This window comes from Pavona decussata, unplaced genomic scaffold (assembly GCF_977016875.1).
Source record: "Pavona decussata unplaced genomic scaffold, jaPavDecu1.1 SCAFFOLD_236, whole genome shotgun sequence".
In the NCBI taxonomy this organism is placed as follows: domain Eukaryota; kingdom Metazoa; phylum Cnidaria; class Anthozoa; order Scleractinia; family Agariciidae; genus Pavona; species Pavona decussata.
Window position 1 is genome coordinate 990263 of NW_028145641.1, and position 12238 is coordinate 1002500.

Below are 12238 nucleotides of genomic sequence, written 5' to 3' on the forward strand. Positions count from 1 at the left end.
CTACTGTGCACTTTTTCTGGTCAGTATTTATAATATAATGTATCTTTTACATGTATTCATTTACTTGTCGTTGCCCTTTTTGATTATTTATTTGTCTATTTAATTTTTCATCTAAAAGTTTGAAAAAATATTTTTAAAATGACTAGTCAAAGTTGAAATACCTGGAGCTTATTTCGTTCTGCTGAATAATCTCTTTTTATTGTTACATTTGAAATATTTACTAAATAGTTTTTATTTCTTGTTTCATTTGTTATATTTACGAAATAATCTCTTTCTATTGTTAATATTTAATGTTTTAGTTCCTCCAAGAATAACTGTGCCACCAGCAAGGACTTCCCGAGTTGATGCAGGACAGAATTTGGCACTGATGTGTAATGCTTCCGGTGACCCCAGACCAAACATTACCTGGACAAGAGAAGGTGCCACACAGGCTAATCAGTTAGTCAATGCCACTGGTTTTAGGCTGTATCTTGTTAATGTACAGAAAGGGCATGTCGGATTATACCGATGTACTGCTAGAAATGGATATGGAACTGTCTCAAGTCTTGCCCTTGTAAAAGTAAGATGTAAGTATTTGCATATATTTTATGTAAAGGAAGTGTCATTTAAATGTTGTAAATTTGGAGGTATTATTTAATAGTTGTGCACCATTTGTTTCTGACAGGTCCAAGTAACCAGTGTGACATATTCACAGTTGGAATTACAATTTTGGGAATGGAATTTAAGGATGCTTTTCGCAACAAAGCATCTGTTGAGCATCAGCAGTTAGCGTCGAATGTGACTTCAGCAGTAAGTTAAAATCCATTACGTTTTGTACAACAATTGAGACCATTAATTTTGTATGTTTGAAAAGAAGTACTACACATTATTTTTTTTTTCATATTTATGTACAAGTGTTAGTTTAATAGCTGCCGCTAATATTACTAATGATATTAATGGGCATTATAAACCAGTAATAGTCAAAGATTAGGTAGTATCAAAAAGAAGAAAGATCCTCGCAGTGAGTACGCAACTTAAGCAGTTGCGAAAATAAATGACCTCTGCGATGCCGGTGCAGTGCTCTACCAACTGAGCTATCAAGCCAACTGGGAGCTGGTCATATTGTGAGTTCGTAATATACCCGTGAAGGATGAATAAATAAATGTAATTATAAGAGCTTATAAGTAACATATTTTTTGAACTGCGGATAAAAGATCAAATTGACCAAAAGATCCTCGCAGTAAGTACGCAACTTAAGCAGTTGCGAAAAGAAAGCCTGAAAAAAATTCAGGCTTGAACGGGATTCGAACTCATGAGATCTGCAATGCCGGTACAGTGCTCTACCAACTGATCTACTAAGCTAACTGGGAGCCGGTCATATTGTGAGTTCGTAATATACCCGTGAAGGATGAATAAATGAAATTAGGGAGGATGTTCGATGATCTCGATCCCAAGCTCTTTCTCATTTGCCAAGTTGCTGATGACTTTTATTATTATTATATATTGATGACCACATGTGAACCTTTTCACTTGTCACATGTTGTACAAAGTGAATGCCTTACTGAAAATGAATTTGTGGCCATTAGATCACAGGCCCATACAGCAGGCCCGAGAATGCTGAAAAACAGCTTTACGAAGTGGCTATTGAAGAATTCAGGTAACTAAATAAATAAAACAGAGTTGTCAGGTGATCAGTTGTTTTTGCCATAAAACTTGAAAAGTTGTGGGAGCCAAATAGAAAGGAATGTTTTGAAATTTGCAGTGGTTTAATTTTGAGTTTCAAAATTCATCATCAGCCTATTTGTGCCTAAGTACAGTGGCGCTCGGGGACAGATTCATTCAATAGGGGACTGCTGACTGCTTTATTTGGCAATGAAAAACAAAGCATTTCTACTTAGGTTAAAATTTGATTATAAGCTCGAAATTTTTATCGCATAATTCGCCCTCATCAGCTAGATCACGCATAAAAATTGTCAGCGAATAATCTTATTGTTTTTGTATTAATATACTAATCGTTCAAAACTTAACAACGAGACAGATTCACGTTTTTGTTGAATAATGGTATAAATAGGTCACGCGCAACGCGCTGCACACTTTACTCATTATCTATTCTCCTTAACAATTAGATTATGAGCTCGAGATTTCTATCGCGTGATAGTTGATGAGGGCGAAGCCCGACTCAACTATCACGGATAGGAATCGAGAGCGGGTAATCTAACTGTATAAGTATAAATCTATTAGTTGTTCAAAACTAAACAATTAAATTATCTATATCTGCATCGCAGACACTTCGAAAACGGGACAAAGCGACCGCCATTTTGTTGAAAACCGCTACTCAATATCTATGACAGATTGGTATAAATCTGCTAGTGGTCTATCACGAATGCCGTTCTCTGATTGCATGGCTACGCTACTCGATCGCTATCTATTCTGTGATAGACAGTGAGTAGCGGTTTTTTAACAAAATGGCGTCCGCCTCGTCGCGTTTTTGAAGTGTATGCGACGAGGAAACAGATAATTTACTTGTTTAGTTTGACCGACTAGTAGATTTATACTATAACAAATAGATTATTCGCTCCCGAGTTCTACACGTGATAGCTGATTCAGGCTGCGCCCTCATCAGCTATCACGCGATAGAAATCTCGAGCTCTTAATCTAATTGTTAAATAGATAGCGAGTAGTGTAGCCAATCAGAGAACGGCATTCGTAATAGAACACTAGTAGATTTAACTAAAACCGGCTGAATAGATATTGAGAAGGGTAGCTAATAAGAGAACAGCATTCGTGATAGAACGCTTGTAGATTTAAACTAAATGTAATTATATTCTGGGTGTCTTATCATTTAGAAATGGTAGCGTTATGGCGGTTGCCCAGCTGCAGTTCCAAAAAGGTGTCAATGACCCATTACAGCCTCTACGGGATGACATGAGTAATGGAACACTTGGAATGTTCACTGTTGATAGAAATCTTGTTCTCAATCCAAGTATGATTCCTTGATTCTAATTTAACTTCAAAAATGCTTATCAAATAAGTAGCTAAGAAGAAGGCCCATGGATCCATGTGTAACACTTCCAGGGTGAAAGTGTTTTAAAAGATCCTTAGAGATCTTCATTCTTACAAAAGTAATCCTTAAATTAAAGATCTCTAAACATCTGTGGATAACATTAAAGGGGCGGTGTCAGCTATTTTGTCGTGTCCCCTTGAAAAGCCAGAAAATATATTTCGTATCGGTGGATCGTTAAAATAATGGTTCAGTTTTGTTAACAATAACCGTACTAGTGCACAGAAACTAGTAGAAATTATATTTGGCTGCAGATGGTTAGGATGCAAATGGAGGCAACTTTAAAAAAATCGGCAATTTTTTTTTTAAGTTCTTCCCGTGTATTTTGGAGAAATCACTAAAAAAAAATTATTATGGTATATTGTTAATTAGTGAAATCACGTAGCATTTTTCTCCCAGCAGCATTTCTTGTTAGAGAAGAGGTTCTTAGTAGCAGCCAAATTTCCGTGACAGTGACCCTTTATTAAACTCTTCTCCAAAATAGCGGCCGAACATTCAAATAAGTTAAAATTAAAAACGTATACCAGAACTAGAAAGAACACTTTTACTCTAGTAACCCTGTAAAGCTTCAGCATATCAGGTGAAATATCAGCTGAGAAAATTCAAGTTCAAAAATGAAAAATTTACTGACGTTTGTATGACTGGCGGTATGACGTATCCCACCAGTCATACAAACGTCTTTAAATTTGTCAAAATTTTTCTTGCATTTCCTAACCTGATATGATTACAAATACGCTGAAACTTTGCAAGGTTACTAAACTAAAAGTACTCTTTCCAGTGCTGGTCGTTTAGTTAAATTTTAACTCAGTCAAATCTGTTGCCGCCTTTTTGGAGAAGGGTCTATTTTTAACGTGTGCTCTTGCTTACTGACTACCTGTTTGCGAGAAGCATCCCAGAATAATTATAATCAATATGGAAAAGATGGTCACCTTTTTTTCCTGTCCTTAGCTTCAAAGCCTACTGAAGAAACAACCTCAAAGGGAAGCCCAGACACAGGTTAGTGCGTGACTTTGAAAGCACGAATGATTATTTAAAATTTTAACTCATTCAAATCTGTTGCCGCCATTTTGGAGAAGGGTCTACTTTTGTTGTGTGTTCTTGCTTACTACTTGTTTGCGAGAAAAATCCGAGAATATAATCAATATGGAAAACATGCTCGCCTTTTTGCCCTGTCCTTAGCTACAGCTTCCCCTCCATCGACAAAGCCTACTGAAGAAACAACCGTAACAGCTTCAACAAAGAAAAGCCCTGACACAGGTTAGTGACTTTGAATCGACATATGATAAATATAAAATTCAATTCTTAAACTAGTCATTTATAGTACTGAATAAGCCATTCAAAGTGATTCAGTTATGTCTGTTTAAAAGCGAGGGTACTTCCTCCCAAAAGTAGTCTGTGTACTTATGAAATGTGTTAATGTCCATGGGAGTCGCTATAGATAGTTATGCCGCATTATAGTCACTGAAGATGGCTTCACGGGCCCTTAACTCAGAGAAGACATTGGAGCCTTAAGCAAGATCCCATTCCTAAAGGGAGAATTATCACAGGAATTGTGACCTTTTGTGGTCAAAATGGTGTTAAAACACCCTCACTTAATCACATAATAATTCTAGTACATCAAGAAAAAGAAATCAACTGAACTCCCGGAAAGGAACAACTTCATGACATACTCTGGTGCATTTTGGAGACGAAAACGCGAGACTTTGAAATCAACAAGCCTTAAATTTTTGTTTTAGATGCAGACCATTCTAACCAAGTCCATCTGTGGCCAAAGATGCTCATCGATGGTCTCACTGCACTGGGGTGACAATCTACAACAAATCTGAACAATAACTTTAGGTTTTTTGTTGATATAGAAACGTTTTGGAGTTTTTGATATAACGCCAAGTTTCCGTGATGCTGTCCCTTTAACAAGGACTGAGAATACGATGTTCAATCGATTTATCAGAACATCCTGTCGCATAAAAATGCCATCATATATCACGCGACAAAATCCGCCCTCGGTAACTTGATAAACACCATAGAAACCTAATACACAAAGATTCAAAATCCACAGTTAGTAACTTGCTTTAGGTTCCTTAAGGCTCACCTACCACTTGCATGTTTTTATTCAGTTCTTCACCAATTCTATTCATAGCATTTATCAAAGGTGCTTATGCTACCTTTTCTCCATTTGTGTTTTTCCTTGTCGAAACGAGCATCCTTGTCTGTGAATTTTCCCTGAATTCGACGTTCAAGGGAAATGTTATCTCACTTTCAGTTCTTCAGACTAGATGTATGCATCGTTTGACAGTATTGGCGATGGTTTGTAGCGATCGCTCTGATTTTCGCGTCACTGCAACGATCTGAAACAATCGAGAACTTTGTTGAATTTGAATGACGAAAAAAATCTGTTAAGGCTATCATTTTCAACTTTTTTATCATTCTATTTCGTTTGACGTCTTGTGTGATGGTACCCCCTTGCAGGACCAGAAATTTTTGTATAAAGGTTACTGTAAGTTTCTGTAGCTTTTTAGTGTTGAGAAAACGTAGCTGATGTTATTATTTTCTATTTCAGAGGCTTTGATTTGGACTCAAGAGCCCGACAAACCAACCAAGATAGCAGAAGATGGAGTAAACAACAAGAATGTGAGACTCGTGTGGACGTACTTAGCTGACGTTGGTGAAACTATTATCGCGCTGACCTTTTTTAGAGAGGACGTAGACGGACGAAACAGAGTTTTGATTGCGCAGAGACTTCCCAACACTGCGTTCGAACTCAATGATAATTTTGGCGGATACTGTCGAGCGGAGCTTCCGTCCCAGCTGCTGATATTCAACGTGGACAACGTTAAGGAATACAAATTCACTCTTGAAGTCACTTTCAGTAAGGGTGGTTCCTTTCATAGAGCGGTGAGCTCTGTAGTTGTTGAAGTATATGGTAAGTGAAGATTTATCTTATTTCGAATTCAAAAGAGCTTACTTCTTTTACATGTACTTGATTGCTTGCAATAATCTATTTGCTTGCACATAACCACCATTAGGAGCTAAACATAGCAAGTTTCAGACTATTATATGGCGGCTTTACAGCTGTGTTATTCACTTGGTCTTTCCATCTAGTGTTGGATCGTTTGTTTTGAGATATTCTCTGTCCCAATTTTCCGATAGCAAGTTCTCGATTGTCCGAAATCCGTTAATTTCCTACGTGGTTCACATTGAGGATAATGAGGAAACCAACATCACGAAAGTGGTTTACAGAAGGGTCCTCTGAAAGATTACAAGAACAAATAAAAACCTAAATTATAGAAACAAGAAACAAGAAATGAAAAAAATTATATACAAGAGTTAAAAGTAGAATTAACTAAAAAAGAATCATAAAATGGCTTTTGACAGCCCGCGTTTAAAGAGAGATTTAGCATCGCGTTTACGGCAAACGGCAAACGCCAGCCGGGCTGAATTTTTCTCTTTGATTAAAAACAGGAAGCCTTTTTGGTTTAAGCTTACCTCCACCCAGTCGGCAACAGCTATCGAGCAAACACGAAAAAGAGAGAAGTGAGTACGAGAAACACAAGTTTATGCATTTTAGAACAAACAGCGGCTTGACGTTACCCGTTTGGCGTTAGCCGTAAACGCGAAGCTAAATCACTCTATTGACTCTGTTTCCCTTGTCGCAGGATCTAATCTGTTCCAGATTTCTGAACTAAAATTAATTGACGACCAGTGGCCCACATTGTGTTGCATCTAGGTTAAGGACCACTGGGTTCGTTTTCCCAGCGAAGGCCATTATACTCTTCGAGTCACATTATTCTAGAAGTGTTTTTTTTTTTTTTAATAAGATTCACTGTTGATACTCAAGCTTATGGTAGGTGTAAACGATGAAACTTGTTTCCAATTTAATCTAATACAATTGGTACCGGTCACTGGCAAACTGCAGAGTGTAGACGCGTAGGCTGGGTATATTAATCAGGCTACAACAGTTCAGTAAATGGTGGAAACGTGCCAAAAATTTGAGAAAATTCCAGACGGCTTTTCCATGATGTCACGCAATTACTCACTTGGCGCCCTTTTGGTTCAGCAACTTTCACGTCGTGTGGTATTTTCGGCATGACATTCAATGAATTGTTGGAAAAGAAAGAATACCAACTTCCTCAATCGTGCTGATGTTTCTGCATCATATCATATCATGGGGGTAATGAATGCGCCATTTTCCGGCGATTCTAATACCCCACAGAAGTGGCTTTAAAACACAAACTCGGCTAGATTTGAGTATGAATTGAGTATGACCCTCTACTTTTCCCTAAAACACATCTTTAACGAAAGAGAATCGTAAGATTTGAAACCGCGGTCTTGCTTGTAACATTACGTTGCTTGCTGAAACCAGTACTAGGACAACTACGATGAACTTTCGGGATCACACACTGGCACAAGTTCCTTGAACACAACCCAACTAGATTAACAAAAACCTGGATGCTCCAAAACTATGACCAGGATAGCGACAAGGAGGACAAAATAACGAGTTACCGACTTCTCAAACTGCTCGAAAAGAAAAAGCAATAGAAGAAAAATAGAGTGACGCCAAACGACAAAGAAAAGCACTGCTGGAGCGGACGTCACATCCTCAACAGAGACCAAAGAAAAGGGGGAAAAAAGGAAAACCGAAGCAATCCGTAAGAACTTATTACTTACGTAAAAACATATTCATTTACAATGACTGTTCTCGTTTTTACTGTCGCGCTTTGACTTTAAAATTCAAAACTTACAAAATGTGTCAAAGGTTTGGGACCATGGCCACAAAATACTCAAGGACTGAGTTTAATCTCACGGAGGGAAACGGCTAAAAGGAAGCGTAGAATTCGGTATAAATGCGGAATAAATGAGGTTACCTTTTAAGCCTTTATGGCTTCCTCGTTAAGTGCGATTTATATTTCGATTCCTGGGCCAACAAAAGACGATGCGAACAATTTTTTAATACCTTTCAGGTCACATTTCCTTCTCGAATGGCGTCCACGAATCTTTGTACCATAGCATAATGCGAGTATTGCGTTACAGTTACCACTAGTCACCGTTCAATCTGTATTCACGAGTTGTTTCACAGTAGCTGTTGATTTGAACAGCACGAACAAAAGAAACAACAATAAATTAGTGTTTATAAAACAGGATTTGAATAACGCCTATTTTCGCTTTTACATTTCCCGGGGGCAGCCATGTTGGATTTCATGACGTAAAAGGGTTGCTCAATTGTTTCACACAAAAGAACTTCTGCTAACTGACAATAGCTTTGCACCCGTATGACGTTATAAAATCCAAATGGCGGCGTGCGGGAAATTTAAAAGCGAAAATAGACAATAATCATGTCTAATTTTCAGCACACTTGAATGTTATTTCTACTTTCAAACTAAAATTTAGACATTTCCAACAATTTGACGTCGAAGTTTGTTGTCGGAGTGAGTGTTTCCTTTAACTGACACCCTGACTTTGAAAGATACCTTGAACACTCAACATACATTAGCTAATTACAAGTGAGATAAACAGACTCATCCAGAGCACGCACAAGAAAAGCACTGTTAGGTCACTTTTCAGATTTGTACTGTTAGGAAATCAAAAATTAATGCTTATAATAAATAATTAATTCAGCAAAATGTTATACACTGTATTATTATATAGCTGAACTGGTCCGCGATGAAAAGGAGCATTTTTATTGGCTCCCTGAGCGGTCCGAATTTTCCTATACGGACCGCTAAGATGGACCGCTAGCGTCTAGTGTTTAGTGGTAACTGTTTCAGTTTTGACAACGCAAAGTAAAAACTGTTTCCAATTTACTTTATATAGTAGAAACTGTCGGTTTAAATCGTGACGTCGGAGTTTTACTCCGAGAGCACTGACGAAGGAACGAAAACAAGCTCTGAAAACAACAAACTCGACGAAGAAACCAAAGAAAACTCCGTCGACAAGGCCTCAGAGTACCGCGACTTCATTGAGCAACAGCAGGCCAGAAGCACTACAGAGAAAACCAAATCTGACCTTAAAATATGGTTATAATTTTGCCACCAACGGAACGAGTTCAGAAAGATTCAGGCAATACCCTGGGTGGAACTTAATCTGCTGCTCTGCGCTTTTTTTTAAAGATGCGAGAAAGAAAAATGGCGACGAATACGAACCTGGATCTCTGACTTGCCTGCAACGAAGTATCCAGCGTTATCTTAATACCCACGGGACGGGTTCACAAGCCAATCTCATTCAAGGTGGCGAATTCAAGCTATCCCGAGAAGTCCTCAGTGCAAAAAGAAAACAGCTTGTCGTGGAGAGAGGGAAAGGCAATCGTCCACAAGCAAGCCGAGAAGTCACCGCTGTTGAAGAAGACAAGCTCTTTGCCGAAGGAGAATTTGGCGAGCACAACCTGGTTGCTCAACAGCGCACAGTTTGGCGGCTCCTGGCTTTACATTTTGGCTTTAGAGCAAGAGATGAAAGTAGAAGGCTTCAGTGGGGCGACGTCAGCCTTGAAACTGATCCGGACACAGGCAATGAAATGCTGGTCTGGAAAGCTGAGAGAGGTTCGAAGACGCGCCAGGGGCAGGACAAAGCAAGCGGTCACCGAGCATTTTATCCTACTGCTCAAGCTACTGATAACGAGCGATGTCCAGTCAAGTACTATCAGTTGTTCAGAAGTCACAGGCCCATCGAGATGAACCAACCAGAGGCACCATTCTACTTGGCCATAAAACATCAAAGAAAGGCTACTAATGCAGTGTGGTACAAGAAAAGTCCGCTTGGAAGAAAGAAAAGAAATGTCCGCTCGTCCTTTTTTGCAAGTTTATGGCCCGAGCCGAAAAGGAACTCGACCAATATTTTCCCAATACGGACCTCACGCTAGTTCAATAACATATATGTAAAGTGCAATACTGTGACCTTTTGCTGGTCAGTAGTTATAAAATAATGTATCTTTTACATGTATTCATTTACTTGTCGTTGCCCTTTTTAATTATTTATTTGTCTATTTATTTTTTCATGTAAAAGTTTGAAAAAATATTTTTAAAATGACTAGTCAAAGTTAAAATACCTGGAGCTTATTTCGTTCTGCTGAATAATCTCTTTTTATTGTTACATTTGTTATATTTACGGAACAATCTCTTTCAATTGTTAATATTTACTGTTTTTAGTTCCTCCAAGAATAACTGTGCCACCAGCAAGGACTTCCCGAGTTGATGCAGGACAGAATTTGACACTGATGTGCAATGCTTCCGGTGACCCCAGACCAAACATTACCTGGACAAGAGAAGGTGCCACACAGGCAAATCAGTTAGTCAATGCCACTGGTTACAGACTGTATCTTGTTAATGTACAGAAAGGGCATGTCGGATTATACCGATGTACTGCTAGTAATGGATATGGAACTGTGTCAAGTCTTGCCCTTGTTAACGTAAGATGTAAGTATTTTTGTCATTTAAATGTTGTATTTGTGTAATTTAAATGCTGTAAATTTGGAGTTTTTATTTAATAGTTGTGCACCATTTGTTTCTGACAGGTCCAAGTAACCAGTGTGACATATTCACAGTTGGAATTACAATTTTGGGAATGGAATTTAAGGATGCTTTTCGCAACAAAGCATCTGTTGAGTATCAGCAGTTAGCGTCGAATGTGACTTCAGCAGTAAGTTAGAATTCATTATGTTTTGTACAACAATTGAGACCATTAAGTTTCCATCTTTAAAAAGAAGTACTGCACATTATTTTTTTTTTTTTCATATTTATGTTCAAGTGTCAGTTTAACCGTTGCCGCTAATACTACTATTGATAATAATGAGCATTATAAACTAGTAATAATCAAAGATTAGGGAGTATCAAGTAGAAGAAAGATCCTCGCAGTAAGTACGCAATTTATGCAGTTGTGAAAAGAAATCCTGAAAAAAAAAAAAATAGGCTGTAACTTGATTCGAACCCATGACCTCTGCGATGCCGGTGCAGTGCTCTACCAACTGAGCTATCAAGCCAACTGGGAGCTGGTCATATGTCAGTTCGTAATATACCCGTGAAGGATGAATAAATAAATGTAACTGATAAAAGAAACATATTTTTCGAACTGCGGATGAAAGATCACATGAATAGAACAAAAGATCCTTGCAGTAAGTACGCAACTTAAGCAGTTGCGAAAAGAAAGCCTGTCTTAGGTAAAGTTTCATTTTGAAAATAATTTTAAAAAGGTCGTTGACTGGCTGCATGCGAGAAAATCCCGCTGCATAAATGGTGACCCTTTGATTTACAAAACAGTAAATGAACAAACGAAAGCAGAGCTACGTACAGTTTTCCCCGAAAAAAGGGTAAAAAGGTAATGAGTATTGGAAGAGAAAGATAGCATTGTTGTGAGGAATTATATCAGCTGACTTAGTTTGTGTTAGACACAAATATTATCTTTCCACTTTGTATTGCTTACTCCAGTTCTATATTTTTGCCAACAGATTGCAAGCGTTTATACAAAATTCCCACAGAAAGAGCTTTACGAACTGGCCATAGAGGAATTCAGGTAAGTGCTTGATTATGATAAATCTGAGTAGTAAGGGTGGGACCGTGGAGGAGGGAAGGGGGGAGGGTGGGTCAAAAGAGTTTTTAGCCAATCACGGAGAACTTGTAAAATGTAAGAATAAATGTTAAAATTCCTGTTGTTGTTGAGGTTTTTTTACTATAAATTTTTTGATTTTTTTTTACTTAAGAATTTCAATTTTTTATATCCTCCCGATTTTCTTCTTTTCTAGGAATGGTAGTACTGGTGTGGTAGCCATTGTTCAGCTACTGTTCGGTGATCCATTGCAGCCGCTCCTCAATGGCATAACTGATGGCAAGCTTGGACCATTGACAGTTGTCAGTAAGTTGGACATAAATCTAAGTATGTGTAGATGTGACATTCTCTTTTTGAGATCGGCAGCTTCCACCTCAGACAGAAGGCGACTAATTTTATTTTGTGAATCACAACGACGTTGCCCTACCACTGAATTACAGGAGACTGGTGTCAACTTGACTTTAAGAACAGCAACAAGAAAAGTACTTAAAAGAGGACATCTACGCAAAAGAGCCTTTTTTTTATGATAGTGGTCCAAATTTTTCATTTCAGTACAAGTCATTTGCGATGCGATTTCACCCTTGAAGCCGAATTAACACGCGCTGGTGCGAATACTAATTCTGGTTCGTAAGTCTGGTGCATCTCAGTAAGTTGAATGGCCTCACACGT

General features: G+C 38.2%; 1 protein-coding gene across 6 annotated transcripts in view; it reads left to right on the plus strand.

Annotated features, from left to right (window-relative positions):
* The window catches only part of LOC146457920 (cell adhesion molecule DSCAM-like), a 106637-nt gene that overhangs the window by 92789 nt on the left and 1610 nt on the right, over positions 1-12238 (plus strand). For 4 of the 6 annotated variants that reach the window (XM_085091415.1, XM_085091416.1, XM_085091414.1 and 1 more), the window contains 9 exons: positions 300-566; positions 665-789; positions 1566-1636; positions 2826-2962; positions 5598-5960; positions 10177-10443; positions 10542-10666; positions 11472-11536; positions 11766-11896. In XM_085091415.1, coding sequence (XP_084947541.1) covers positions 300-566; positions 665-789; positions 1566-1636; positions 2826-2962; positions 5598-5960; positions 10177-10443; positions 10542-10666; positions 11472-11536; positions 11766-11896 — 1551 coding nt within the window. The remainder of the gene's footprint in view (positions 1-299; positions 567-664; positions 790-1565; positions 1637-2825; positions 2963-5597; positions 5961-10176; positions 10444-10541; positions 10667-11471; positions 11537-11765; positions 11897-12238) is intronic. The other 2 variants (XM_085091417.1, XM_085091418.1) reach the window with 2 other exon arrangements.